The sequence below is a fragment of the Calypte anna genome, chromosome 11, assembly GCF_003957555.1.
Source record: "Calypte anna isolate BGI_N300 chromosome 11, bCalAnn1_v1.p, whole genome shotgun sequence".
Lineage (NCBI taxonomy): Eukaryota > Metazoa > Chordata > Aves > Apodiformes > Trochilidae > Calypte > Calypte anna.
This window is the reverse complement of record NC_044257.1, coordinates 9,886,643-9,911,203: the sequence shown is the minus strand read 5'-3', so window position 1 is coordinate 9,911,203 and position 24,561 is coordinate 9,886,643. Positions and strand designations below refer to the sequence as shown.

The 24,561-nt window shown below is 38.4% G+C and overlaps 1 protein-coding gene across 2 annotated transcripts in view; it reads left to right on the top strand.

Annotated features, from left to right (window-relative positions):
* Positions 1-24,561, top strand: part of ANKRD27 (ankyrin repeat domain 27) — a 45,587-nt gene that overhangs the window by 11,217 nt on the left and 9,809 nt on the right. The window contains exons 1-20 of one of the 2 annotated variants that reach the window (XM_030457515.1): positions 563-706; positions 8,926-9,056; positions 9,478-9,588; positions 10,703-10,859; positions 12,224-12,378; positions 12,649-12,708; positions 12,796-12,849; positions 12,934-12,999; positions 13,096-13,172; positions 13,523-13,644; positions 14,556-14,634; positions 15,406-15,538; positions 19,091-19,183; positions 19,972-20,099; positions 20,560-20,642; positions 21,432-21,547; positions 22,329-22,421; positions 22,789-22,986; positions 23,316-23,375; positions 23,457-23,576. In XM_030457515.1, the coding sequence (XP_030313375.1) occupies positions 679-706; positions 8,926-9,056; positions 9,478-9,588; positions 10,703-10,859; positions 12,224-12,378; positions 12,649-12,708; positions 12,796-12,849; positions 12,934-12,999; positions 13,096-13,172; positions 13,523-13,644; positions 14,556-14,634; positions 15,406-15,538; positions 19,091-19,183; positions 19,972-20,099; positions 20,560-20,642; positions 21,432-21,547; positions 22,329-22,421; positions 22,789-22,986; positions 23,316-23,375; positions 23,457-23,576 (2,064 nt within the window). In that variant the 5' untranslated portion in view covers positions 563-678. Of the gene's footprint in view, positions 1-562; positions 707-8,925; positions 9,057-9,477; positions 9,589-10,702; positions 10,860-12,223; positions 12,379-12,648; positions 12,709-12,795; positions 12,850-12,933; positions 13,000-13,095; positions 13,173-13,522; positions 13,645-14,555; positions 14,635-15,405; positions 15,539-19,090; positions 19,184-19,971; positions 20,100-20,559; positions 20,643-21,431; positions 21,548-22,328; positions 22,422-22,788; positions 22,987-23,315; positions 23,376-23,456; positions 23,577-24,561 lie in introns of those variants that run through there. The other variant, XM_030457516.1, reaches the window with a different exon arrangement.

Here is a 24,561-nt window from a genome sequence, read left to right as displayed (position 1 = left end):
GGGCGCCCCAAGGGGTCACATGGCGCCGCGCAGGGAGCGCCCAGGCGCGGCCCGGCCCGGCCCTATAAGCTCTCGCAGGCTCCGCCTCCGCAGGCTGCGACCCCGCGGCGACTGCCTGGCTCCTCGCTTGCTCCCCGCCGGCGCCCGGCCATTGGCTTCGTGCGGCGCTGCCGCCGCGCCGGGCCCGCCTTGAATCCCGGTAGGGCTTGGCTGAGGCGCGGAGCTGTGAGGGGAGGTGGGCCGGCAGTGTCTGTCTGCGGCCGGGGAGGAGGGGAAACAGTGTGGTCGGTGTAAGTAGTGCTCCCGCCCCGGCTCGCTCATCGGCGGGAGGAGGGCTCCCCGCGCCGCCGAAGTGCATGGCTGCGGGACCTGCTGTGGGGAACTGCTCGGCCCGTCCCGTCCCCGCTGTGCCCTCCCGCCCCTTCGTGAGGGGGAATGAGACAGGGCAGGAGTAGTTCGGCCGCGGCCTTGTAGTCGGGCGGGAGGCGGGGCCGGGCTGTACCGGCCGCGGCCTGCTCCCCGGTTGCGGGGCTGGCGGGGGCCAGGCAGTCCCTGCTCCCGGGCCGTTCGGGTGCCACCGGCACCCCCTGCCCCACGAACAGGCGGGGTTTGTTCGTGCCCGCCGCCTGGCTGGCACCTGACTTCGGCCCGCGCCTTCAACATGGGAAAGCGGCAGAAATGGAGAAGCTGACTGAGCCCCAGCGACGTGGGTTATTTACGCGAGGGCAGCGCTGTTGGGCTCCAGGGCAGTTCGGAGGGAGAGAACTTGTGTTTCCGTCACTTCTGATACGAGGTGTTCAGGAAGACCAAGGGGCAGGGCTGGTGTGCGGTGCAGGCTGTCTGCAGTTTGCCAAAGTCAAGCGGTTAAACATTACGGTCAGGAAACACCAGTTCTTCACTAGCACAAATCATGTGCTAGTGGAACATGCAGTATCATTGTTAGTGATGGACACTGGGCTGTGGTTAAATGTACATCTGAACAAAGAAGAAAGTTGATAAGTGCTGCATAGTAAACTAAGCTATTGTCTCTATATTTTTGTGGAGAACTTGCTGAAACATATGCTACTATGTACCCCTCAATGTTTGTGGGTACGGAGTGGTTTTCTGATGCTACAATAACTAGAAAAAGATGTGGAGACATCCACCCATGAGGAGGAACCTTTCCTTTATTCTGCCACTCCTGTAGTACTGTGTGATCTGTGAGCAGGATACTTTGCTACAAGGAGCAGAGTCCTGACAGACTGGCAATCTGGTGCTGAGCCCAGTGTGAAGTCTTGTCTAGGCTATGTGCCTTCTTTTGAATCTTGGTAGCATGAACTCCACTGACTTTTTTTTTTTCTTTTTTTTCCTATTCTGCCTTATTTTTGGCCCTAATTTTAAGTCGTATGCAGCTCCTGCTGCAGGTTGTCACCTGTGGAAGAAACTGCTGTTTAATTTCTGTACAGTTACTACAGAGTATACCGAGTAGCTCTCTACCAATTTGTGTGTTGGTAGCTTAGAAGCAGTGAGTCAGGAACACCTGTTTCCTTTTAGGAATACAGAAACAGAGGATGTTTTTAACCTGATCATAAGTTAAATCTTATAATTGCTTAATCATTGTCAGGTGGAAAAGGGATTAGCTCTGGGTTTGAACCTGGAGTCCTATGTGACCTGAGTGCTAAGCTTATTGCTGACTAAATTAGGCTTATTTTTGTGTATGTGTACAGTAACTGTGTTTAAAGTCTTTCACCTGTCACTGAAGTTACTCTTCATGGTGGCACATGAGAATCTTGAAACTGCTTTTCTGAAAGCAGCTGAAAATGGGAGAGGGGTTATTGTTTCATAACATGGGACTAGCTGCACCTGAAGGTAGCAGCAGATATAATCTGTATCAGATAATGCTCCTGTCTACTTGCCTTAGATGTCTAAGGACAATCTGCACTAAGGTAAATGAGTACAGAGTTGCTGGTTTCAAGCAACAAGGACAGTTTGTCCTTGTCTTTCAACTTCTTAGGTTTTTTTTTCCCTTCCTCCAAAAAAGTGCATGTGCTGATACCTCTGCAAGCCTGAGGAGGTGGCCTTATGTATGGCTCATTAACATTTGTAGGAAGCATCTTTGCTTGAGAAGCTGTTTTGGGAACTTTGTACTTTCTGTTAGTGTTTTTTCTCTAAACAGGTTCCTTACAATTGTTATCTAGTTTACCAGTCAGCAGTCTCTACCCTGTTCCAGGGCTTGCTTCAGAAGTTGCAGTTTTAATAGTAGAAAACCAAAGAAGGATAACTCTTAGCAGCTACTCTGGTATATTTCTAAACTTGAAAGAATTTGCAATCTAGTCTCTATTCTGCTGTAAAGAGGACAATGCGAGTTGTTCCTTATGCTTGGCTAATGACAAGTAATATTAAAAAATCGGTGGAAGTGACTAGATAGATGTGTGAAGTTTTGAAAGATGAGCAAGTCATTTGAATGTACTTTCTCTAGAGAAAAGAAATGGTGACAATGGAGAGTCAAGCCAGTATGTTCTTTTGCCTCAAGCCTGAGCCAAGTAAGAATGTGTCCTCACCAAACTGGTCCAAATAACACTATTAAAATGCGAAGAGTGGGCCTTCTCATTACTTTTTAAGAATGAGATGAGTTTTAGAGTTTACAGAGTGGAGTCCCTGATGAAAAGAGGCTTGAGGAACTGCTGGAATCTGGTCTGCACAGCACTGTCCTGATGCTGGTAGGTGCTGTCGGGTGTCTGGGAAGGGCTTCTCTGGCAAGTGTGGGAGCAGTGGTAGAGCTGGAGTTGTTAGGCCTAAAAATGGTTCGGAGTGTGTTGGGCAGGGACAGAACTAAAATAATGAGACTGTGCCAGCTCTTAACCCTTGACTGTAAGAAATCTCTGACTGACGGAGAGATGCTGAGAGAAATGAAAATTAAATACTTCCAAGAAATCAATACAAACTGCAGCTGAATCTAACTGAGGTAGCAAGGTGTTTACTTTGCTGCCTTGTGGTGAGCAATGTGCAGTGGAACATACCTTGGAGCTGCTCATAAGATGCTCAAGTGTTTGTTCCTCCAGGGAAGGAAGAAGTAAGATTTCTTCTGAGCTTAGAAACAGAATTTTCTGTTTTATTTTTGAGGTGAATGCTGATTTGAGAGCTCAGGTCTGGATTATAACCTAATTGCTGGGAGGTGATGTGAGTATGAAGAGTAGTAATACAGATAAAACAGTGGCAACTAAATTTTTATTTGGATTGAGACTAGTTAAATCTCACTGTTAGATTCCTGTTTGCTTGCCAAGGGGTTTAAGGTATGCTTATCTTCAGTTGTTCTTGCTGAGAAGTAGTGCTTTTAAAGAGCAGGGGAGATAAAAGACTTTTGTAAAAAAAACAGCAACAAAACATTCAAGCTGCTTAGGACTGGGGAACAATTGCTTCCTCTTTTTTTTTTTCTGCAGAACTCTTCAGTTTGGTGTGATAAATATGCATAAAGCTTTATAAAAAGTCAACATGTCTTCTAAGCTTAACATCTTTCAGTTGAGTAATAAGTTGTTGCTTGCTTTGATTCACTTATTATTTTGAACATTTCAGCAAGCATCAATTGTTCTTATTGATCTACTGAGCCTTGTTATTGTTGTAGAGTCTGCAAGCTAAGATGAAATTGCTGTGTGAAACTGAGGAGGAGTGCTGTGGAATTCAGTGAGTTTATTCTTCATGATCATGATGTGCTGATCCATCTGGTGTTGACTATTTTGGAGAACATGGCATTGTGCTGCTTTTTAGCTGGACTTCTGTGAAGAGGGCACTGATGTACTTGATGTTGGCATCCCACTGTGATGTCCTAACTTTCTCTTCTGGAAAGATTTTAGGTTACTGAACCAGGCTAATACTTTTTACTACTAGCTGCTTTACTGTATTATGAAGTATTATGAAAATACCTTAGTGAAAACCAAGACATTTAGTGTTCCACATTGAATATGAAGTGTTTGTATACATCATTCCTAATTCTGTTAAGAAAGGAATTTTCTCTGCAGTATGTGTTTTAGGTTTTTAACAGTGGTATAGCAGGACATTAGATGTGCCTAAGGATGGGGTGAGTAGTTGTATAACTTCAGTGTGGATGGATATCATTGCTAAGTAACAAAAGCAAATACAATTATGTCTTTAGTGTGGTTTTTTTTAAGTTTCAAAATGCTCCTAAATAGAAACTGAAACCTGATATGTCTGTAAAAGGTACTTCATTTGAACATCTCTAAAGGAAAACACCATCAAGGACAAAATAAACTGTCATAGTTAAATCCTACGTGTAGTTTTCAGTACCAAAGGTTGTAAGACTTAATTTCCAGTATTTTGGAGGAAAGTGGCCAGCTTAGATTTCCATGGTATGATTTTTAACTTTAGCTATTTTTAGTTGTACTGCTTGTTGTATAATAAAAATTATCACTTGCTTTTAGTCTAGAAATGATTTGGCTGTTCTAAGGTTATGATTAGGCTTTTCTTTTAAAAACAGTAACCAAATGCTTATTGGATTCTCTGATCAGTTAGCTTTTCTTCCAGGAATTTGAGCTATTTCTGTATTTACAGGCATGAAGCCACACTTGATGTGATTCCATTTAAATCTTATATATAATATTAGTACTTGCAGTTGCTTTATAGCTCAGCATGATAGAATTTAATGCATTTCATAGTGAATATAGTTTATGACAACTTCTAGTGGGTTTCCTGTTCAGTCTGGTAATTTATGTAAGGGTTTGTACATTGCCTGCTTGCTTTATGCTTGTAAATCTAAAGCTGTCCTCAAGGTGCAAACAGAAGGATAAGTCTGTGTTCCTCTGGGTGCTTCTGTTCCACAGCAAACCCCCCCCTCCCCAGTTAAATTAGGCTGAAGCTGCATCTTGAGTTCTGCCAGCAAACTCTCAATAGAGTATTCTAATGCTTTTCTAGAACTAGAGCAATGCATTAGCCAGTATTTTCCAATGCATTTAACTTTTGGAATGGAAAGAAATTGACTTAATCTCAAAAGTGCCTGATCTACAGTTTGGGGAAGCTTTAATGTATTTTCTTGATTCTATAGACTTGATCTGCTTATTGTAAAGTCATTTGGTTTTCTGTAATGACATAAATTGTTTGTATCTGCATCCACACTTCTCTCAGAAGAATGCTGTGGATAGATGGAGGTCCAAGTGAATATAGAAACAACTACTTCAGTCAATAGCTATTTCACCTTTTCTTTTTTTTATGCACGCATTTTAATCAGCTATGATACTATCCACTCATGTAGCACTGACCAGATGCAGAGGCAAGAGTGAAAAGGGAAGGAAATTCAGAATTGTGAATCGCTGAACAGTAGTAATTTGACTCGTTTTTCCTGCTGTGTAAGAATATGAGTGTGTTGAAGAGTTCAGATTTCACTATTTGCTTCTGCTCAAGGTGGGTGACAAATACCCGTGTGAACGAGAAGGTTTAGCTTCCTTACTGGGGTCCAGCATGTTGATGGCATCTTAGTTGTGTAGCTAAAATGCCAGAATTCAATGCTGGAATAAAATTTCTTTGTTTCTTGCTGGAGCTCTCAAACATGATTCAACCCTGTCAATTCTGTAGTAAACAAGTGTATATGGCTGCAGCTCAGTGTTTTAAAGCTAGTTAAGTGAGGTGTGTAACTCACGAAGCAGGAACTGAAGATTATAATTTCAAGTACTTCCTGTGATGATCTGTTAACTCATTCTTAATGTACCTGAGTTGCTTGTAGTTTTTTCAGGTGTGGACAATTATTTAAGAGCTACATAAGTCATACAGCAAGACTCGTAAGCTCAGATTTTCTGTAGGAGTGCCCTCATAAATCTCTTCCATCTTTTTTGCCAGGGAATGAAATGTTGGTTTTAATTCCTTTCTAGACAAAGCTTATCAGGGGTGTGTGTGTGTTTGTTTGTTTTGGGTTGGTTTTTTTGTTTGTTTGCTTGTTTGGTTTTTTTTTTCATGGCCAGATACAGGTTTCTAAATGAGGACTTGAAGAATGTGTTCTTCTCTTCCCCTTCCTATTCTGGGTAGACCTCCTTGGACTTAAATATTGTTTGAGGTGAAAAAGTGGTGATACAGCTATAGTGATTGGAAACACTTCTGTTAATGTGGTCGTTTCCCTGACTACATTACCTGGTACGCTGCCTTCTTCATCACTGCCTCTTGGGGAGGGTCATAGCAGTTTCATCTACCACTTGACCAGATAATGAACATTAATTCATCAAATAAAAAGGAAGATGAAGATGCCTCTGTGGGCCAACTATGTTAATAAAAGATTGATTTGGAAAGTGTCTAGAGAGACCATACAGGGTGCCCTTCTAGCTTCACTGTGTCCATTACCACCTCTAGGAGAGAGGTCTGTCTAACAGGTTCTTAAAGATTTAAAACTTGAGACCTGATAGCTTTGCCAGGCAATCTAAAACATGTGTTTATCTTCTCTCTTGAAAGGTGTTCCTGATGTGTAATCTGACTCTAGTTCTCTTCTGCTAATGCCTATTTCTTCTATAGATGTAGAAAAAATGCCTGTTGCTGAGAGTGTGATCAATATGTGAAAAAGAAATTTCTTCCTGTTTCATGCCATTTCTTAAGCATAAATAACATGACTGCGTTTCATGTTTTGGATCCTATTTCCAGGACTTTTTTGTCTTTCTTACTTCAGGTTCTCTTCCAGTCAGTTTCTTTTCTTTGAAGTGCAGCAGCTTGAAAAGGGTATATGAATCCTAAATAAGTCTTGCTATGTCAGACTATTTTACAGGCTCTGAGTGTGTATACCTACAGTCCTACTTGGTGCTTATCTTCCTATGTATAATAAATTGTCTCTGAAACATGTTTGGACTAAGCTGTTGTCATTTAAGCATCATTACTTGTAACTGTGGCCTCGCCAGCTGTTGAGCAGGCAGTTTGGTTTTTTTTTTTGTTGAGAACTAGTCCTACTTATTAAAGTCTGTTTTAGTCTCATGTTCTGCATGTCAGTGAGATATATGTGCTGCTCCAGTGGACCTGCCGTTGGGCTTGCTTTGCCTTTTGTCCTTCCCCCACCATTGTTTGAAGAAGCCCACAGCTTGAACTTGGATTGCCACTGCTTGCCAGGAAATGTTTATAGCAATCATCAGCTCTGGAATTACTGTTGATCATCCTTTTTAACCAAGGACTGTGGTAGACAGATCTTGTGCAAAACTGTGGGGGTTTGTTCTAGGTTTGAAGCCTTGTAATAACTGACCTTGGCTTGTCTTTTGAAGGTGTCAAAGAGCAAACATTTTCTTCCTCTTTGTGTTATCAGACTTAAAATCTGTGCTCCAAAGATCACAGAGACTGCTTCTTTCATAGAAGCTCTTAGTTTTTATTATGTTTTGAAAGCAGATAGGCCATCTTACCTGGAACTTCCCAAGAAAACTTTGCTTGAGGTAGTTATCTGTCACTGTCAAATTTCAGCAGCTCAGGCTGAGGTTGTCTACTCTGTAAATAAAGTGATAACTTTACTGTGGAAATTGCTTATACCTTAGCTTGGTGTTTTGTGCTCCCTAAGGGAACTTTCCAGGTGCCTAATTAAAAGAAGGGGCTGCACTGTAGATCAACTAACAGAGTAAAGATCAGTTAACAGCACAGTGGAAACTTGGAGGCTTATCTATAAATCTGTGGGAGTTTGGTATATGGTTTTTCCTCTCTATTAAACTGCCCTACAAGAGTTTGTCTCTTTCATGATCTACAGAGAGGCATTTTTTAGGGCCAATACAGCATTACATAGTAAGATATCCCAAGTCCCACAGAACAAGCATAAGAACCTCACACTGAGTAAATAATGTGGTGGGTATAGTTCTGCACTTAAGGTTTAACAGAGGTACTGACTGTGGGGGTGGCTTAAAATTCTGTTCTCACTCTTTCCTAGGACATACAGCTGAAATTGCATGAGTAAATCATGCAAATCCTGTTGATTCTTAAGGGAAACTGAATGAGGGAAAAGGCACAGAACAGATTAAGCTTTATAAGCCTGTTTAATTCCTCTGAATAAAATAACACAAGTTATTTCAAGAGACCTACTAGAGTTTTTTCTACCCTTGTGTCTAGGATGTGTCATAAGTTTTTGTAGAGAATTAGAATTGAGGAAACAAGCAGTGAAGGGTATAGTACCTTGTCTTGGGTTAGTGGTGGGCCTAAACTGTGGTGTTCTTCTAAGAGATCATCTTTTCCCTGTGACACTTCTAGTGATAGCTTTTCCAGTGCCTATGGGTTGGGTTTCTTGTCTCCAGCCACTTGTTTTGCTTGCTGTTTTGCCAGATGTTATGCATCAACCTGGCCTCAGGTCATGGGGACTTTTTTCCGTGGGAAAAGAGGTGACCACAAATGATGTATTTCAGAGTGACTTTTTTATTAGGGCATGGATTTTCATATTTCCTTTAGGAACTTCTTTCCTATAACTTTCCCTGGAAAGTTGAGGATTGCTTTACATAAGGGTTCCTGTTACACTATTTTGTGTCTTGTGTATCCTTACAGATGAATTTAAGGCTTATATGAACATATTGCAAAAGCATTGATGTCCTGTCATGCAGTATAATATGCTATAAATAAGCTGTTAATTTATGTCTTTTGGCTTGTATTAGATCTTAGCAGTGTGAGTTAGCTTGTGTATCAAAGTGTTATTAATGTAAAATTTCTCTCCTCCGTTCCAGAATTTTGTCGAAACAAGTCATACATTGAGCTCCCAACATCTGAAAGCTATAAAGCTAACTATGTCATTGGAAAGGTATATTAATGGAAAATAATATTTGAGTAACAGTAATTCCCTTCTTATGAGTTGAGCATAGCATGCCCTTGGCTGTTTTCATCAAAACCTGACACTGTTTTCCTTTGTAGGCATGAGGAATCAAACTACCCCTTAGGCATTCACAAATTCTTTGCTTTAACAAATAGCATGAATGATACATTAACCATTCTCCTGATACATTTTAGAAAATCTCCTTGGAGTATCTGAAGTCCATATGGCTATGTATGATGAAGATATCTTGAAAAATCCCTTTTATTTGGCCATTCAGAAACGTCGTCCTGATCTATGCAGCAAAGTTGCAGAGCTCCATGGTATTGTAAGTATAAATAAGTACATTTAAAAGTTGCTTATTGAATAGTAGTTACATATAGTTAAATCACATGCCTTCTGTGACATGTAAGGATTGGTGTAAGTCTCTGAAATGTGAAAGTGAATGAGAGCAACTTGAAGTTTTTTATTTGCTAATATGGACCTGGATATATTGTGTCACAGTAAAAGGTCAAATTTGGTGTTGTTTCTGCACTTTACAATAAACTTTCTTTGCTATGAACTGAAGCTACATATTCTCCCACTTGTAACTTGAAATGGGGTTGACCTTTAGAAATCCCTAGTGGGCAATCACTTCTGATAGCATTTTACATAGCATTAAACTGTAAGACTTCTAATGTGAGTTTTCTGCAATCAGACTTAATCTGAAATTAGATGTGCTTGATCTAAAGCCTGATTTAACTTTTTAGGTGTTAGTTCCATGCAAAGGAAGCCTTTCAAACAACAGTCTTTCTACCTGCCAGTTTGAATCATATGTTCTGAAGCCACTAGAAGAAAATTTTCAGACCTTAAATGGAAAGGTATTTGTTTTGATATCTGAATGTATCTTGGGGACCCTCCAATAAATGATTCACCGCAGTTCATGACTGATAGTGTGAACTAATGGTTGGGAGACATAGCTAGGAGTTAGCTGTGACTTGCAAAAGTCCATGTTGCCTATCTGTGCCAAGGTTCTCAGTAATACATTGCTTTCTAGCAAAAGCTGTATTTTGGCATGTACACAAGAATAGTTGTACTATTTGCATGCTAATGCTGCCTCTGATTTCAGCTTACTGCTTTGTCAACTTATCTGTTTTGTGGCTGTTAGGAATTCCATTTTATGGCAGGAGGGCCTTTATTAAGAACTGTGTTTCTAGCTTTCAGGTGCATTAGTAACCTGGCTGTATTGTGTGCAGATGCAGGTTCACCAAGGCTTAAGAGTCTTCTCTAAGGCTTGATGTATTAGTTTAGTAAATGGAGCAGAAACTGACTGATAAGCAGCAAGCCATGCTAACCAGTGCTAGCACTGCACAGGATCACATTTTTTAGTTCTTAATTTTGCAGTGCAGTATGAGATCTTCCACCAGTTGGCAGGCTACCATAGAATCATAGAATTGGCTGGGTTGGAAGGGACCTCAGAGATCATCGAGTCCAACCCTTTTACCACCGTTGCGGTTGCTAGACTATGGCACTGAGTGCCACATCCAGTCTCTTTTTAAATAGCTGCAGGGATGGAGAATCCACTACTTCCCTGCCAGCTAGCCTTACAGGAGGTGCTTGAGAAGATAAAGTTTAGCATGAGAAACATAGACAAGATGTGTGGTGATTTTCTGAAGCTGGACTTTTTTCCCTTCTACTTAAAAGTACTCTCAAATCTGCAAATAGTCACTCAGACCTTGGAGATTGCTTGAAACCTACACTAGCAGACTTGGAAAGAAAAGTAGGTGTAAGCAAGGTTTAGATGGCCATTGGAGACTGAAGGAGTCTTTGTTTCAGTGGCTACACAGCAAAAGAATGTGAAATCTCTTCAATCTGGGGCTTTGTCTTGCAAATTCTCTGATTTCCTGGAAATGCAGTCTGTGCAATGTAGAAGCCAATGAGTAACTTTCTTCTGTTAAGAGTTTTACACTTAATCTGGTTTTCATTGTATTTCAGGAGATCTTCATACAAGGAAACTTGATTATTTTAGGAAATGGTTTTAATTCTCATCTCTCAGTACCTGTCCTTTTTGAGGAAACATTTTACAATGAAAAAGAAGAAAGCTTCAGTATATTGTGCATAGCTCATCCTTTGGAAAAAACAGAAAGCTCAAGTATGTATTGAAATATTGGTCTTGTTTGCATAGTGACAAAATTAGTATGTTTAACATGCTTAATACATTTCCTTCCTTCTGAAGAATGTTAGCTTGGTTGAAAGCTCTTGGCATTTATTAACCTTCTGGGGCAGATGTTGGTATTTTGCTACAGAGAAAAATTAAGCTGCTGCCTGGCAAACTTATTTTCTGCAGGGCCCATGCCTCAGTGTCAACCCTAAAAATCATTTGTGCAATATTTGACCCTGCGTGATTTTGCTTTTTTTTTCTAAGCAGTGTTCACTTTAGTGCTGACTGCTTAAAGGGTTTTATTCTCAAATGTAGCATGTGTCTTAAGATGCAAGGTGGATGCACAAAAAAAAATGGAGAGGTAAATTCTGTCATCATTTCATCAGTGGTTAGGGGATGTACAGCATAGTTGTGTAGCAGCTCTTCTGGGAGTGAGCAGTCTCATTAAGCTGAATGTGTTAATTTTTATCCTAGTACTGAAAGTGCTCTTTAAGTCTGGAACACTATTTCCAAGGTTACTATTAAAGCTGTGAATGTAACAGGATTTCCTTATGAATTTGTGTAACAATCTGTGTTTACTGATTAAAAGGAACAGAGGCTTCTTGAAAAGTTAAATAGAAGCTGAAAAAGTTGTTCTGGAAAAAAAGCTGGCATCTGTATAGGCTTAAATTGTACAAATATTAATCTAAATCTAAAAAAACCATTCTTGTTGTGTTCCTTTTTTGGCTATTACTTAATATAGTTGTATAGCACTCTTTCAGAAGTGAGGTAATTTGAATGAATGAGATCTAAGCCTGTTATTAGTTGGCTGCCTTTTACTGCAAATTAGACTTGCCTGAAAGAAAATGTTTGGAAAAGCCATAAGAATTTTAAGTGAGGGATCCAATTGTCTTACTCAGATTTGGTTTAATGTTTACATGAGGCGACTTTGCTCTCTCTTTCAGAGAAAGCATGTCTAAATAAAGAATAGGTTATGTAAAAATCCAAGATGGGATTTTTACAGCTCACTTAAAGCACTCTGCCTGCCTGCGTGGGCATCTCATCAATACTATAATGTGCTTTTCTTCTACTTTGAAGCTTGACTTTTCAGTTAGATTATGAGTTGTGTATGTAGCAATAAATTAACCTAGGGTAAAAAACCCATGTGAAATCAGTTTTAGCTATTTCAAATAAATGTCATAAAAGGCAATAGAGCCTACTCTAAATGTGAGGCATTAAATTCTTTAATTAAAAGTAGTACATCAGTAAAAGGTATAGTAAGCTGAATTGCACACGTTAGCTGTGAATGTAGAGACAGAAAGTACTTTACCATGCATACATATTAAACTTGTGTTAATTCTTGGCTTTCGTTTTAGGTGAATCTACAGCTTCATCAAGCTGTTATACTCTTAAAAATATTGAAGATGTTAGAGAATTCTTGGGAAGACACTGTGAGAGATTTGATAAATACATAGGATCTTTCCATAGAACATTTAAAGAACATGAAAGGAAAAGCCTCCGCCACTACATAGTAAGTATCTTGCTTCTTGATGTTTACCTTACTAAATATAGTTCACTTCACTGCTCTGGATATCTTCTTGAGCTTCTTGAGTTAAGGAAGGTGGGAAGAAATAAAGAATTCTTAAATTGTGAATTGCAATATCCTAATTATCAGGTAGTTGTCATTTTAGCTAAAAATTTTAATATGGTTAACACTTCTTTTCTTGGCTTTTTTATGCTTTGTAGCTTCAAGTGTCAGATTAACCTGAGTCTTAATGCTTTTTTGTTTTCTCCCCCCCAGGATTCTGTCAATGCACTTTATACCAAATGTCTCCAGCATCTTTTGAGAGATTCGCACTTGGTAAACACTTAAACTATGTACTATGTATTCAGTGGAGTTACTTAAGCAATAAATTTTTTAACTCTTTTGTTTGTATGGCTTTTCTAGAGGATGCTTGCAAAGCAAGAAGAGCAGATGAATCTGATTAAACAAGCAGTTGAAGTAAGCATCTGAAATAAAGGAAAATAATTAGCAAGCTATTTTTGACTCTCCCTTTTATGCCTGATGTACTGTTCTTTTCTACAGATGTATATCCACCATGCTATTTATGATCTAGTCTTTAAATATGTGGGAACTATTGAGGCAAGTGAGGTAAGTTTTTTTAGATTGATAAAGATTAGTTACATTGATCTAACACATTTAAAAAAAAACAACAGCACAACAAACTATTGCCTTTCTACTTATTAGGATGCTGCTTTTAACAAAATCACAAGGAGCCTTCAAGACCTGCAGCAAAAAGACATTGGAGTGAAGCCTGAGTTCAGGTGGGAGTAATGATTGGACTCTCTGAAGAGTCAGATCTTGTCTTAAGTCTCATGCCAGCCAAAAATTATCTTTCTTCAGACAATAAGCAAGTTTTTCCTATACCTCACTCCTTTGAGATGAAAAAGTAAAGCTTTGCAAGTGTCATTTTGAGGGTCTTTGCATTGGTCATTATCTCCTTTATATTGCTTCCTTCTCCATCTATAGAGTACAGAAATGAAAGTCTACTTGGAGAAGAGATGAAAGTATTTTAATGCCATTTTTTGGCTCTCAATAAGTTCAAACTTGAGGTTTGGATGCTGTATGCAGGACTTCTGTGTAGCAACCTTTTTTTTTTTCAATTATTTTATAGTTTCAATATACCACGTGCAAGGCGAGAACTGGGTCAGTTGAACAAATGCACTTCCCCTCAACAGAAGCTACTTTGTCTGCGAAAAGTGGTACAAATTATTATGCAATCTTCTAGCCAAAGAGGTCAGTAATTAGTGAATTAATAAAACAGACTTTTTTTCTTAACCAGTATACACAAAGCACTTGGTATATAATAAACCAGCTGTTTGACTAGCACTTGTGAATTAAACACAATTAGAGCAGGGTCTGTGTTTCAGACCTTTAGACAGAGCAAAATTGAGGCAAGATAGACACTTCAGCACTGTTTCTCATGCAGGGTTATATGTTAGGTTATATGGTTTAGCTAGAGTGTGTGAGACGCTTGTATGTGTCAGAACACTGTCAAACACTATCACATGCAGAACAGTTGAGCATGACCATTTTAAACAGTGATTTTTGTCTATTTGCCCATGCTTCTTGATAATCCTGAAATAAATGCATCTCTTGAGATGCATCTTTTGCAAAATGCAGTGTTTAGGGCAGTGGGATGGGGATGACATGGGGACAAACAAACCTCTGTGCTTCGTTGAGTGCTACCATGAATCTCAGGATTGTGATAGGAAAGCATAGACCTCCTAATAAAGTATTTCATTTGTCCTGGAGAGAGAAGAGTTCCAGTAAGCAAATGGAATAGTACAGTGAATTTGGGCTTTCCCTGCTGCATTTCCTTCTTCAGTAAGACTCGTGGGTTGTGGAGAAGTGTATCAACTTGGAGGGCAGTTTTTGTCCTCAGAGATTTCAGAAATCTTGAACTAATGCTCTGTCTTTTTCTATATAGGAAGGAGGGGATCTTAGTTAAATATCACAGTTTGTACAGTATTTTGATTCCTGGCAGGCAATTTTAGGAGGAGACTGAGGGCTGCCATGGTTACTTAATGCATCCTCTAGTGGTAGGGTTTGCCCTTGGTCTTTTATTTAGTCTCCATTTATATATATTGCTCTTGGTTTGAATGGTGACAGGACTAACATGAGGTGTTGTTTTGTTTTGTTTCTAGTTAATGTGGAAACCATGTGTGCAGATGATCTGCTCTCTGTTTTGCTGTATTTACTTGTAAAAACAGAAATACCAAACTGGTATGTAACCATTTTGACTACACAGACCTCTATTACATCACCTTATAAGCAACGTTGCTGTAGGGGTAGATGTCTGAACACATAGTAATAAGTGAAAGTGAGACTGATCTAATGCAGAAAGATATTTTTAGTAGGACAAACAGCAAAGATGTGCTACCAATGTAGTACTGTCTTTGCTGTTCTGTTTCCCCGCCTGGGAAACTGTGGTACTGGAAAGATGTATCTGTATTAAATCTGCATCTCTGTCTAGACTTCCCCACTGGTCCTCCTTCATCTGTGTTTGGCACTGTGAAACCTTCATATAGCTTCTAGGTATTTGATGCATTTCATATAGAGAAACTGGATTTGAATGTTTAATTACTTACTGCTAGCCTATGCCATTGTTTATCTCTCCTTCTTACCAGTGAAAGTATATTTAAACCTGTACCTGAACTGAGTTTTTGTGGTGCTGTATCCCATATATCAAATATTAGCATTTTTCCTTTACTTTGTAGCTGTCACACATGCAAAGCAGTATTCCATTGTTCTCCATCCTGTCCTTCATATTCCTGATCTTAACTATTCAATGGAAAGTTACTAATTAGATGTAAGAGTTCTCTTTCATCTATAAAGCTCAGAAAACCCATGGTAGTGCTAGCCTAACAGTCTGTGTAGAAGCTTTTTCCTATTCCATACTTACTGTCTGCCTGGATTGCCTAATATGAGTTGCAATATTAAGATTTGTCATACTGGTGTAATTTTCAGTATTTCATGACTAACTTTTTATTTTAGGATGGCCAACTTAAGTTACATAAAGAACTTCAGGCTTTGCTGTTCAGTGAAAGATGAATTGGGATACTGTCTAACATCAATCGAGGCTGCAATAGAATACATCAGACAAGGCAACCTCTCTGACAGATCAACAGTAAGCTACTTTTAAAGTGTATTTGGTAACCTTCTAGGGCTGTGTACCATTGTAGAAGTAAATCTTGTCAAAGGATACAAACAGCTAACAGAGATCCTTTTTTGTACTAAAAGAAATTAATTGAGGTAACTGTACCTGAAGCAAATGCTGAAATCATCTTAATGATTATGATGAGTCCTCATCCTGTAGCAATACTTCTTTCTCATTGTATACCACTTAAGGAAGTAGTTAAATATCCAGTCTGCCTTTTTTTATGCTTAGAGGAAAAATGACAGCATTATTTTCAACAGCTAAGCCTTCAGTAAGCTTTATATCTGCTGTTTGTACTTTTTCGGTTGTGGCTGTGAAAGCAATGAAGTACTTTAGAGTAGGTGTAGCTTAAACAGAATTTACTTCAGTAATTTCAAAAGCTTAACTATGCTAGCAGACTGGAGATTGCAGTGTAATTTAGAGTTATTCAGTGAATCTTCTATTCTAAAAATTCAGTGTGTTTGTAGTACAGATCCCTATGTTGCACCAAGTTGTTTAAATGGGAGTAAGGTGTTTGAAGGAATTTGAAGGTCAAATTTGGCTCTCAGGATCTCTAATGTAGCATGGCCAGGAAGTTGGTGAATGCATGACTTACTACTGGGCAGCTGGGCCTTCTGGCAGTCAGGTCAAATCTCTGCAGGTAAATCAAGGTTGATGTGACTTCAGAAATTTCTGTGATACAGGATCTATGTACCTTAGTAAAGCAATCTAGTCTTGCTGTTCCTGTGAAACTTTCTACTGTTGCAAAATTAGGTTTTCCTGGTCTGATGTGGAAATCAAAAGGAGTGAGCTTGGAACCAGAGTGAATTCAACGTGTCGCAGTCTGCCCAGCTGCAAAGCACTGGAATCTAATTGCAGGGGCCAAACTAATGGCTCAGTGTGCAAGGCTTGGGATGGGACAATCTGGGGCACAGTCTTAAAGAAGCACTTAAGTAACATTTTACTCCCGTTATTTTTGGTTTTGTACTTTTCTGGGATATTTCCATGAATCTGTCATGCAGAGGTTTGGTTTGTATACTTCAAAAAAGAGCACTCTTTGTGTAAAAAGACAAATTTTTTGCTTGTAATGCTGTGTTGAATGGTGTTTAAAAAAAAAAATAAAAAAATGTTAGTTTAAAAGGAAAACAAACTACCAAACAATTTACCTTTCTGCAGTCACTTGGCTATCATGAACAATCCATATACAAACAGCAGTGCTGGTGCTCTGGATGGAGAACTAGAACCAAAGTAGAGCTGTCTTCCTCGGCTATTTCAGCAACCTGAAAAAAATAGTATACTGCTTTTAAATTTCTAGAGTAGAAACTCTTCCCTAGGAAGTGCCTGCTCCTACCCCTCCCACTGCTGGCCTTACATAGCCATAGAATGGTTTTCTATAGTGCACAGCCATCAAGTGATTATAACTTGAGTGCCCCTGCCATTAAGATACTATATTTTTCTTGAAAGATGCACTACATCACTGAGGCATCTAAGGGCAGTCTCTTGCTGCTTGGATTGGTGTCTGCACCAGTATAAGAGCAAACACCAAGTGTTTATGTTCATGCACCAACTGGACCTGCTGCAGATCTAGACTGCCAGCCTCTAACTTCTCACTTCAGTGTATGTGCAGTGGCTGTGCACGAGGAGCTCCTTTCTTCACTGTTGCCTTTCATAGGAGTCAGGGGGGCTTGGAGGCAGCGCCCTGAAATGAGATGGAAAACAACCTTGAAGAGAGGGAAGAATGCAATCCCTTGGCCTCTAGCACAGCTGAAAAGGAAAGAGCTAAACCACTCTTTCTGTAGTATAGAGTAAGGGGGAAGGTGATGCACAAGTGAAGATGAGGAAGCTAGGTAGCAAGTAGCCCTTTCACAGGAATTCAAAAAGGGTTGTAAGGAAGTGATAGAACATTGGAGGAACTTATGCTAGCATTGCTCTGCCTTCATTAACTCACCAGTTCAGTTATTTCCTTTATTCTTTGGTAAAGGAAATCAATTTTCTCTCTAAAGCAGCAGCTGTCATGTTGATGCTGCATGGTTTCCTTGTCCAGATTGTGCTGTAAGGGGTTGTGGGATTTAAGTGAGCAGGAACATTGCTGTCCCCTGGGGCTTCATTACAGCCCCTCATGAGGCTACACTTAATTTTATAGCTGATTTCAAATGGTGCTCATGGCAGCTGAATAGTGCTGTTCTCCAATCCCTGAAGAAATGAACTACATAAACAAAACTCAGCAGGGAGCTAATGTACCCTGTGGGATAATGGGCATATTATCACTCACCTCAGTAAGAAAATTGCACTTCAGACACACTTGTCCAATCCCTTCATCCAAAGTCATGCAAGTCTTAGAGACATTTTGGTTGTGGAGAGGGGAGGAACAGGTAATTGATAGCACAGAAGATTGCATTTTATTTTCTAGAAGTTGTCAACCTTGCTTAGGGTTCCAGTTAAATATTGGACATTAATTTAATTGCTATGTGCACCTGAAGTGTAGTAAGACCCTTTAGTTCAGAGAGTTGAATTAAGGTATGTAGTATGGAGTTAATGCTTCCTGCCACTACAGCATAGGCAGCATTTGGTTCCTGTAGGGGAAGAGCTGTAGGTGGCAGTGGAGTTGGCATGCAGGAAGTGCAGATGGAAGAAGCCAGAAAAGCAAGACCTGAACACAAACTGAGGTTAATAAAGTATTTGCTAGGAATGGAAGGCAGATAGAGTTTATCCAAGTCATCAGCTGTAATTTGTGAAAGTCACCTTGGGAAGATGATTTATACAGTTTTGTCTTTGACGGCCCAAACCTGCTTAATACTTCAAGCAGTATGTGACTTTTCTGCCATTCTGTCTTTCAAAGATCTATAGGTTCACCTGGGGTGGACTGTTTATTTTTAATATATAATAAGATAATTTCTCCACCTAAGGATTGTTGTCTCATGTAACTCTCTGGAATAACTATTCCACTCAGGAAACACTTCTTTTTGTAAAATGCAATGTGGAAGGAACAGTACTGAAAACTACAGCAGGTCTGGCCAGTAGTTAACTCAGATTCTCCATAGGGAAAGCATAAAGCTGTGAGCATTCATTTTAGAAACTCTGATTAGACTTCAAAAACATGAGTTAGCAGTAAACTTCAGTATTTTGTTCTAGATAATAGAAGTTTTGATCAAATGTTTCTTAGGGAGGTAATTCCTGCTCAAACCAGGACACTGAAGACTCTGTCCAAGAAGACTTGCAGAGCTTGCAAAGATTGGTGAATGTCATCTTTATGTATCTAAATACAAAAAACTTACCGTGAAGTACATATCCAAACTCCATACCTTGTAAACATGTTTGTAACTACTTTGCTATAAAATGGAGGGGTTTTAGCTTTGAGAGGTGTCTGTGTTGATTTATAAATTTGAGTGCTGGAGTGCCTAGAAAATCTGAAATCTTCATTTTGGTTTCAAGTGATCTTGTTTCTTTGCAGTTCACACGTTTCTTAAATTTCATGCTGATTTACTAATGTTAAAAGCCTGTAAATGAGTGTATAGATAACTAATCCACATGTTTCATTTTCAGGAATCTGAAACACTGTGTGACAAGCTGCTTTTAAGACAAAGGATGAACTTGTTGTCCCAGATATCTGCTACTCCGATAGACTGCCTATTTAAGGTCAATACCTTTTATGGCAGAATACATGTGCACTCATATTGCCTTTTTGTATCTCTTCCTTTTTACAATTTTCTGTTGAATAATGAATTACAATCACGTTAGTACTGTGAAATACTGTGCTTTGAATCTGCTGCACTTCTGTGCCAAAATGTTACCAAGTTAATACACACTTCAGCATGTCATAAGAAACATGGAAGCAAATGAGGATTAAATGCTACTGCTGTTGGTATAAAGTGGTCCATTTAATGCACAGATGTGATGTTGCTAACTGGTTGTCTTTCACAGCATTTGGTGCTTGAAGTTGGAAGAGTTGTCTGAAATGACTTAGATGAGGTCACCTGACAGCTACTTCATGTTAAATGCTAATCTCATATTGTCATTCTAAAAGAACTTTGCCTGTACAAGGACACAAAGCAGAGTTTCTAATTACATGTGTTCACAGCTTATGGCTAGAGAATTAGTAATTTTATAGAAATGTTTTTGCACAGAGGGAGCTCAATTTTGTGACTGAGTCTAAAGAGAACAATAGGAATTGTTTAAATTTTTTATAGAAAGGGAAATAAGCCAAGAACAGATTCTTTTAAATACTGAATGCCAATTAGGGGGTTTTGTGCTGTGACAGTGTTCATTTCTGCTTTCTAATGCCTGAATACATGTCTTTTATAATCTATTCCTTTCACTTTGTGCTTCAGTAAATGATTCTGGGTTTTTTTCTTTCTTTTTTTTTTTTTTAAAGTAGCCTTTTTATATTGGTTCCTCATTTTCTTTCTCCTCTGGGCTTTTTGTAGCATATTGCTTCAGGTAATCAGGAGGAGGTAGAGCGATTACTAAGTCAAGGTGACAGTGATAAGGACACTGTACAGAAAATGTGTCATCCACTCTGTTACTGTGACAAATGTGAGAAGCTGGTTTCTGGGTAAGCACTTTTCATCTCCACCAATACACAAAAGGCTTTATAAAAGTTTTTATCTAAGATTTACTTTAGAATGTTTGCTGCTTTTTGTTATAGAAGTCGTAGTTAGTCTTTTGGGATGTAGTGGAGAGCATACATTCATGTGGTTTGAAAAAGCAGAAGTATTAGGAAATTACTGAATGTCTTGGAGCCAGTTTTGTGATGGAGGCTGTATGTGCTTTGGTGTGAAACATGGTGTGAAATATTTCTTTTCTTGAACCTAGCATTCATGTCTTGGACAAAACCACATCTCTTAACAAAATGTAAAACTTTCTATATATAGCATAGTTCATCCATATGAAAGGATAAAAAGTTCCAAGATAATTTTGGGTATTTTTTTTTGCCTTGGCCATTTTGTCTTTCTCTTTTCCTTACAATTGCTAGGTAGGTAACTGAGCTGCTTGTAAACCATTGTGTTTTAAAGGAAACTGAACGATCCTTCCATTGTAACCCCATTTTCCCGAGATGACCGGGGATATACACCACTTCACATAGCTGCTATTTGTGGTCAGTATTGTTGGTTTTCTTCACTACTGTTTTCTACTCCTTACGCTCCTTATCTTTGCGTGAGCATGTTTTCCAGCTTCGTGTCAAAGAGGGAATTTTGCATTAAATTGTTTTCTGTTTATTTGCAATAGAAAGTGGCATCTTGGCACAGACAGGTTATTGTATATTCATTTAAGTTCAGTTTCTTACAGTTCAGTTACCGTTTGTTTGTTTGTTTGCTGGATTTTTACTTTTGTCTAAGTGGGTACCACTCTAGTTCTTTCTTCAGCTGTGAAAATATCAAAACTGTGTTACAGAAATTAGTCTTGTTTTAAAGAACTGGCAGATTGCAAAACTAATCTCTTCTCTTTCTGCAACGTGGTGTGCATGGTAGATCTGCACCATCTTCCATCTCGTAATGTTAATTATTGATCTTAGACCTATTAGAAGTTGTATTAATTTTCTTAAGTACTTTCTAAAGATAATTTACCTTTTTCTTTAATCCTAATAGGAGAGTTCTTTGTGTGATGTGGCCTTATTTTCTGTTTTTTTTTTTTTTTTTTTAACTCATAAGATACAAAGATACAAGCATAGCTTGCTTTTAGCTGGACATTCTTTTACTCAGCTTTGACCTTGAGTAATCTGCAACAAAAAAAAAAAGATACCAAGGAAGTGAATATACAGTATATGGAAACTTAGTATGCAGAAATACAGGGTATTTTGGTTTATAGTTCATGTTTGAATTTGAAAAGTATCTATGTTCATGTGCAGAATTTACTTCTTTCTTTTAATGTCTTTATATTTTTCAAGGGCAAACATCATTAGTGGATTTACTAGTGGCCAAAGGAGCCATTGTCAATGCTACAGATTACCATGGTTCAACTGCACTTCACCTTGCCTGTCAGAAGGGATATCAGAATGTTACAGTAAGTACCAAAAGGCTTAACTAGAAATAAAAAAAAATACATAACTTAATAAGCATATGACTGTTACTAAATTGTTTTGCTGTTCCTGTCATTTAGGTCTTCTGAGAAGCTTTTACCAGAGCTCTGTACATTGTTTGGACTGAGGATTTTTTAAATCATTGTATTTTGCATTATATTTTATTTTTCCTGCACTGCAAGGTTTCCAGCTGTTTGTAATAACCAAGATATGGACAGCTATGCATGTCTGATATAACCTATTTTATTAATACAAATCTCTGAGACATAGTACAAACAGAAAGCCTGTTAACATCTCTGCTCTTGGTTAATATAAAAGAGCTGTCATAGTAATGGAAATTTATTTTTGGACACACTGTGTAACTGCATTAATTATTGTGTATTTCAGTTTTATATATGTGAGATTCTCGATTATTGTTGAAATTAAGCTGTGTCTTCTCTTGTTTAGGCTCTTAAAATATAGAAGAAATTGTCACGCAGTATATGTATTGCACTGTTTGCTGCAGTAGGTGATTAATTTTTTCAATGACAGCTCTGAATATGTAAGAAGCAGCTTTTATTTGGTTCTTAGGGAAGGACAAAACCAGTAAGGCCAAGAGGGTAGTGTCTGAAGCAGGAGAGAAAACTGTCTGAAACAGGAGAGAAGCATCCCATTTTTCATGAAGTCCTTCATAATGCTAGAAACTTTTTAAATTCTGCAGACTAGCAATTTTTTGTCCATTAATTTTTTAGTTACTGGAATGTCTACTTCTGTTTTTCTTTTAAGCTTCTCTTGTTGCACTATAAGGCAAGTACTGATGTTCAGGACAATAATGGAAATACTCCACTTCATTTAGCCTGCACTTATGGTCAAGAGGATGTAAGTAATTTTTTTTTTAACAAACTAAATGGACATTCTAATGGAATGGAATTAATCTGTGAGGCAAATTTGCACTAAACTTACTGATTTAAAAAAAAAATTTAAAAATCGGAGGCTATTTAATGCTGTGAATGAGGACTTTATTCAGTAGTTCATAGCAATTTTCATTACACATTCACATTAAAGATAGTAGTATTCTGCAAATTTAGTTATTTAACTCTTTGATGACACTAAACTGTAAAAGTATGGCCTTTAGGCAATGGATTGTATGAGCAGCAATTAAAAAAAAACCTCTTTAGGATTGCACAAGTTATGTTAATTGAGGGACAATACTGTAATATGTTGATAGCTTTCCTTTTCTTTACAGTGTGTCAAAGCTTTAGTCTACTATGATGTACATTCCTGTAGACTAGATATTGGTAATGAAAAGGGAGATACTCCTCTCCATATAGCTGCTCGTTGGGGCTATCAAGGGATCATAGAAGTGCTTTTGCAAAATGGGGCAAATCCAGAAATTCAGAACCGGATGAAAGAGACTTCCCTGCAGTGTGCATTAAATTCCAAGGTATTCTTTATATTCTAGCCTGATTTCTTTCCGATGCATTCCCATGGAGGTCTAGATGCTTACCTGCTAATAGGGTTTTGTTGGTAGTATAGAGTGAAAATGTGTGTTTGCCTATAATGAAGAAGGGTCTTGAATTTAAAGGGAAGGGAATTGAATTTAAATCTAAATTGACTACAGTCTGTGGTATAGATCATAAACTTGTAAATTAGTGCTTTTAATCTTCTCAGTCATAATCTGTTACTAATATTAGGTTGTCAGCTAACTTGTGCATCAGTCAATAGATTCCTCTTTAAGTGGAGTTACACTGATTCTCTTATATTTTTATGCAGATTTTATCATTGATGGAATTAAACTATCTAACATTTGAAAGAGGACAGAGTGCTTCTGAGGTAACAATTAGTGCAAGTTGCTAAACTTTTTTTTGCCTGTTTATCCTGCTTAATCTGGTATGTAATGTTTTCTGGTTTAAGTCACCACTTAGGTCTCCTCAGCGTTCAACAGAAACTTTCAGCAGAGGATCATCTGTTTCAAGCTTGTCATCAGCATCAACTGATATAAGACAAGAAGAAGTAAAAAGTAGTTACAAAGAGGTAAGACTCAGGGACTTAAGTTTTGACAATAACTAAAGTGCAGGAAGCTAGAAGAGGGCTATTTTGCAACACTTTTAAACTGCTGCTTCAGGACTAACCTTCTATCTTGTTTGGAAAATTATGTGCTGCTATCCTCAGTTGCTTATTCTCTCAGTATCTAGACACTTTTGTGTGGTACCAGCTTGTCTACTGGCTATTTATGGGGAAAAATTGAAATAATTTTGAAGTAGTTGTTCAGATTTATTGCACTTAACTTACATAGTTTTTGATAATTTTTTGAGGTTTACAAAATTTACAAAATAATGGCAGTCAGCACCCTAAGGAACTTGCTGTGGTGTCCAAGAATTAAATGCCATTCTTAGCTTAGAAAATCTGTCTGGGAAAATAGACTGGTACAGGCATACTGGCAAATAAGAATGTTAAGACAAAGTTTCAAAACAGGCATAGGAAATCAATACTGTAGCATGTGAAGTTGTACAGACTATATACTTAATACTTTACATGTGCACTCTTGCTCATATTGCTCTGTCCACATCAACCAACATGCCGTACTCTGATTTATTTCATATGGGACCTCAGTTGATAGTTGCCATTTATTCCCTCCTAAGACTGTCACATCACCACTTCTGATGCTTCTTTATTTTTTTCCCAGTCAATCCTGTTCCTTTTTTTTTTCCCAAATTTGCCTCCTTTGTATTTTTGTTTATCTCCAAATCACTTCTACATTCAAATGCTTCCTTTTCCTGCTGTTCAAAGATTCTCCTCTTGCCGAAGTTTTCTGTTTTCTACCAACGTTAAAGAAACTAAGAGACACAAAGTTTGACTGGACAATATTACTTGACACTTCCTTAGCAGTTACTCATACACATAAAAGTTCATCTCATAAATCAAGGATTGATTTTTTTCTTAAAGGAACAAATTTATCACACTCAAGAGTTAAGACTGTAGTTCAAACCAGGGAATAAGATTACAAGCAGCTTAGACC